We start from the raw sequence: 5,841 nt of genomic DNA on the forward strand, positions 1-5,841 counted from the left end.
ATCAATTCTATATCAATTGTATATATCAAAATAACTCAGTGTACTATCATGTAATGGCAATCATAAATATGATTATGAAGAGCAACGTAAGATATCCAACTTTAATATAGTGTTTTTATTTTTACATCATAATTGTCAACTAGTTAGTCATTAATCTTTAATTTAACCCAATGGTTGACTAGCTGGTCATCAATATTTTTCTTACTATCATTATTCATTATCTCAAATCAATTCATATATGACTTTTAATAAATCTTAAAGATTCTTCACTCTTTATTCGTCGGTGTAATCAGTCAATTAGTTACATGCTACAAACTAAGATCACACCACAACCTTAATTTTATTTTAAGGAAAGTCAGTCAGTCCACCCTCCTATACATGATATTATATTTTAAAAGCTAAACCATATTAATTATAGTGTTAACAACTTGTCTATCTTACTTACATATAAATGCTAAATTTATCTCATATTTCATTTATACCATTTTTTCTATGCAATATAATATCAAGTATAAAATGCAATTATCAATGAAATGTACGGAAATATGTACATCATGTATTAATTTTGGAAAATTATAACTATAAATTTACTCAGTGAAATTTAATAATATTATAATCAAAATGCTCATGGCGGTCATATCTATCATATATGAAAAGTTTTACGGTGAATGCTCAATAATTCAGGATAAATAATACATTTTTTATAATTTCTTAAAGATTAAAATCAAAAACATCAAAAATTGAAGTAAGAATACAGTAACTTATTTCAAGTAGAATAAAATATGTAACAAAAGCAATGGACGAAATTTCCCCCAAAGAGCTTTCTCTCTCATCTCTCTCTCTATTCTCTTCCCCTTTCCTTCTTCTCTTTCTTTCATTCCCGACCAAGCAATGTGAATGAGGGAGGGAGTGATGGATAGTAGGGATATCTAACACAAAATATATATAAAAACTCGTTTTGATACTTAACACCACGATGCTCATCCATTATAGCATTGCAGCACTGCATGTTGCCCCCATGTTACTGTAGAATAGTCTTTAATGCCGTGTTGATATTTTTTGACACTGCAATACTTTTAGCACTATTGTGATCGCAAGCACAACACCGCAACGCTCAACCTATAATTTTTATATTTTTCAAGTAAATTTAATTTAAACTTTTTGGTTGTTACCTGCAAACCTTGATTCCCTCAAATAATTTTAAACTCTCATTGGATAAATTTTACACTATTTATAGAGAAAAATTTAAGTTGCTAAAAGCATCATGCTTCTCCCTAAGTTACAAATGGGGTATTTACCGATTGAAGGGCATAAAATTAGAAGAAAAAAAAAATTTAAATCAAAAAATCATGTTTTTTCTCTTTTGAAGGGAATTAAAAGGGAAGAAAAAAATTAAAAAAAAAAATAATGGAGTGACCCCAAAACCTTTCCAAGATGTCGAAATAGGTGTCTAAAAAATGAGCAGCTAAGAAAAATATGCAATTAGCACCCTTGAGGCACTACACAAGGGAGCCATCAACACCACCGGCATTAAAACAGTGGCAATGCAAGCTGGCTGGTTTAGTCGCCAACTCTTGTTCAGGCCACTTTCAGGCTTGCCAAATATGATTCCAATATCTCAAGGGTCTTTGGTACCATTTTTTAACATAATGAACTCAATTTTGGCAATTTTAATGCCTAACAGAGCTTGTGAGATCAATCCCAAGCAATTATTACTAGTTAGGAGTCAAAATTTTTTAATAATTTTTATTTTGATTGATGTGCTGACTTTAAAAAAAGATGAAACTTAATGAAAAAATTTACTTGGTTCATGTTGTCAAGGGGAGGTTTGTGATTGGCAATTGCAGGAAAAGAATTTAATTTGAAATGATTTTTCTTTATTAGATTTATATGAGAATTTGATCATTACATGACACAATGAAGAAAAATGATTCATTTAGCTGACCCCACATAGTGGGATAAAGGCTGTTGTTGTTGTTGTTGTTACATGTTGTTAAGGGAAGGTTCACATTAACATTAAGGGAACAATTGTGCCTCATAATTCTTTTTCTTAAATTATGTTTTTATGATGAAGATATTTTCAAAGATTAAACATGTATGTCTAATAACACAAGTTTTGACATCCAAAAATAGAGAGAAGCTGATATGTAATAAAAAACCAACTAGATCAAGAATGATTCTCACATAGTTAATTTCGAAAGTTTTCAATTCAACTTTAATGTAATAATTCGAATTTTTTAGAATGATATTTTTTTTTTAAATGAAAAATCAGAATTTCAATGTTGTGCCTTATCCAAGAAGAGAGAGATTGTTGTTTCGGGTTTTTTCATCTTTGAAATTTGTTCATAGATTTTTTTTATTTGTTGTAAATAACTCAAATATAATATTAGTTTTCAATGATTTTTATTATTATATAGATTTTCTTGTAATGAACAGAATTAATTATTTCTTACTATATATATTTTGAATGTGGCATTTGCATAAGCAAGAAATGTTGACTATTAACACTATAAAATGGGTTATTGTTAAAACATAATGTCCTATGCAGGAGGGCGAGCCGACGGGCTTTTCTTTAAAGATGATTTAATGTGTTTTCCCGATTGTAGCCTATAACAAATGATCGATTACGTCAATGGACAGAGAGTGACAACTCTTCATTGATTTAATGAATTGACCTGTAATGAAAAATGATTAATTGGATAATAGATAATTGATATAACTGATGACCAATTAGGAATCAATTGGGGTAAAAGATGTTAAAAACACCACATTAAATATGTATGTCCTGCTTTGAATGGACAGACTGGAGGTGCGTAAGTGGAGGCTTAAGGATATGTTTGCTCGTTAAATGTAACATGTTTGGATATTTGAATGTGCTTAGTATGAGGATCAAAGCATCGGTACGCTTTATGTGAGGTGGAATAAACCAGGAAGATGTCGGCTTGGGAGCAAGGAGTGAGTTTGTTGGTGGTGAGATGTTTGACGTGGGAAAAATAGATGCAACCAAATGTGCGTGGATGATTGTATGAGGGAAGATGGCCATATAGTAATTGAAAGGGAGTTTGGAAATTGCGGGCAATGGTAGGGAGCATGTTGATGAGACAGCTTAAGGTGAGTACTGCCTTAACCCAGAATTGAGATGGGAGGTGAGCGACGTGAAGGAGCGTGCGAGTTGTGTCTAACAGATGGAGATTTTTAAGTTCCGCAAGGCCATTTTTTTCTTGGGTGTAGGGACTCCTAAATTGGTGGAGAATGCCATGATTTTGCATAAACTGCTTGAGAGTGGAGCTGATGTATTCTCCGTAGACATTGGAACAAAGTACTTTAATTATACAATTGAATTGAGCGCTGACAAATTTAATGAACTACTAAAGTTTTGTTAGCGTTTCTGCTTTGTTGTTCATAAGAAAAAATGAACAAAATCTAGAGTAATTGTCAATAAAGGTTGCATAATACTGATACCCATTTAGAGAGGAAATGACAGCCATACCCCAAACATCCGAGTGTATTAAAGAAAAAGGAGAAGTTACATTAGTAGAAGTAGAAGAGAACTATAACTTGTGGCTCTTGGCCATTTTACATGACTTACATAGAAGGGAAAGAGAAGAGATACAAAGGGATGGGTTGATTTTAGCTATGAAGTTCATGACTTGTTGATGAGGATGTCCGAGACAAGCATGCCATAGTGAGGTTGATGATGAAGTGTTGTGAAGCATAGTGGTGGATGGCATAGGAGAGGTTGAGATGGAATAGAGACCATCATGACTGCGACCACGAAGGAGGATGTGACTGTCTGCAAGATCCTTGATGATGAAGCCGGAGGAGTCAAAGGAAATAGAACAGTTGTTGTCAGATGTAAGTTTACGAATGAAAAAAAAAATTATGAGAGAGTGAGGGAACATGTAGGAGATTGTGAAGAAATAGCTTACGATGGGAGTAGGGAGGGGTAAGATGCCTTGGCCACTGTGGAGAATTGGAAGGGAATTGTCGTTGGCGATGGAGACACTATTTGATTCTTGATAAGAAGCATATTGTTGAAGATTAGAGGCATCGACTGTGAGGTGGTTGGATGCACCGAAGTTTAGCACCTACTCAGAGGGGGTAGATGAATGCTTCTGGGAGAAGAGTGCTTGAGATGGATGTGTTTGTGGGAGCATACTGCATGTTATAGCGATGCCAAAAAGATAGAGTAATGTGACCTAATTTGTTGCAGATTTGGCAAATTGGTCAAGGAGTGTTGGAAGCTTGTTGGCCATGGCTAGGGGAGAAGGGAGGTATGGGTTAGGGTCCTCGACCATGAGGAGGATGAGGTTGATTAGAGGGAGGACAACTGCTGTTTTGTGGAGCATAGGACTGGTTGGTGTAGGGCCTATGATGGTTCTTGGGAGGAGCTGAGTCTTTTGAGCAATTCATTGTGTTGGTGGATCTCCTCGCTGCAAAGTAGTGAATAAAGTACATCCAAGTTAATGGGAAGTAGATCAGTCCAAATGGAAGTTTTAAATAAGTTGAAGGTAATGGGCAATCCGTTGAGAATATATAAGATTATATCCTTTGGGTCAACATGAGAGTTGGTTGCGGCAATATTGTCCATCAATGCTTTGATTTGGATTAGATATTGGGTCATGGTGCTGTCACCCATTTGAATATGATGTAATTCATTTTTCAATTGAATTACTCGGGATCTGATTGTCAGTTGAAGTCGATGCTTAAGAGTGATCCAAATTTCATAGGTTGTGGTAATATTAAGGATGTAAGGTAAAATGGAGGAAGAGATGGTGTAGAAGAGGGTTGAAACCAAATTCTGGTCGATTAGATGCCATAGGCAATAATCATTGATCTTTGAGACAAGGTTGATGGAAGACGAAGTGGGCTCATGTGGGCAGTGGAGTCAACCTGTTAAGTAGCCTTGAAAGCCATTTGCCGAAAATAGTTTATGTACTTGCAGTCGCCAAATAGGGTAATTATCATTGGTGAGCTAGAGATTGATGATGAATTTGATGTTGGACATCATGAATTTGAGTGGGGAGGGTATGATATATTAGACCATTGAGGCATAGAGATAGGAAGCTGGTTGAGTGCTGGAGGAGTCATTATCTGCCATTGGACTGAGAGGAAGCTGTAAGGCTTACGGCTCTAATACCAAGTTGAATATCAAAGAGCAATCATAAAAAGAGAAAGGAACAGAGATAAAGAAGCAAATGTAAAACAATAATTTATGTATTATATCTCAAGTATTACAATGCTTGTGTGTTTATATTTAGAGTATTAAAGGACAATAATTTCTGTGCAGCTATTAGAAGCAGCCAGAACAACGTGACCCTGCACATGTTGTGATAATCGAATACATTAGTGGTGGAGAGTGACGATCCTTTGTAGTGTAGCTTAATGCTTATGCATGCTAACATATCTCACAGCAATTTGAGAGAGATGAATTTTTATAAGTCTTAGATTTGATTTGTGACAATTTTTTTACTATTTTTTAAGGTAAATTTTTAATATAAAATTTATTTTTTATATTAAAAATCTATTTTAAAAAATAATAAAAAAAATTGGCGCAATGCTTTGTTCAGTAACAGTTAGACAGATATAATATTTATTGTGAATAGGTGGTTGAGGTAGCTTCGAACAACTAAATGCATGATGGGGTAACTTCAAAATTCAAACCTAAAAAGAAGGAAAATGGGTGTTGATAGTTAGAATTTATTAGGCAAAAGGGGTGTAGGGTAGGAAATTGAAGTGCCATCAATGAAGTTGAGAAACAAAAAGGCACGAGCAGAGGAGTACTGAGAGAAACAATATGCTGCTAAGTTTGGTGGATTTTCATGCATAACCCATAAAATT

General features: G+C 34.5%; 1 protein-coding gene across 1 annotated transcript in view; it reads left to right on the forward strand.

Moving 5' to 3' along the window:
• Positions 1-3,761: 3,761 nt before the first annotated feature.
• LOC110110101 (B3 domain-containing protein Os04g0386900-like) overlaps positions 3,762-5,841 on the forward strand; it is a 12,318-nt gene continuing 10,238 nt past the window's right edge. Inside the window, exon 1 of the mRNA XM_028692255.1 lies at positions 3,762-3,855. Within this exon, the coding sequence (XP_028548088.1) occupies positions 3,762-3,855 (94 nt within the window). The remainder of the gene's footprint in view (positions 3,856-5,841) is intronic.

The sequence above is a fragment of the Dendrobium catenatum genome, unplaced genomic scaffold (assembly GCF_001605985.2).
Source record: "Dendrobium catenatum unplaced genomic scaffold, ASM160598v2 original_scaffold_155404, whole genome shotgun sequence".
In the NCBI taxonomy this organism is placed as follows: domain Eukaryota; kingdom Viridiplantae; phylum Streptophyta; class Magnoliopsida; order Asparagales; family Orchidaceae; genus Dendrobium; species Dendrobium catenatum.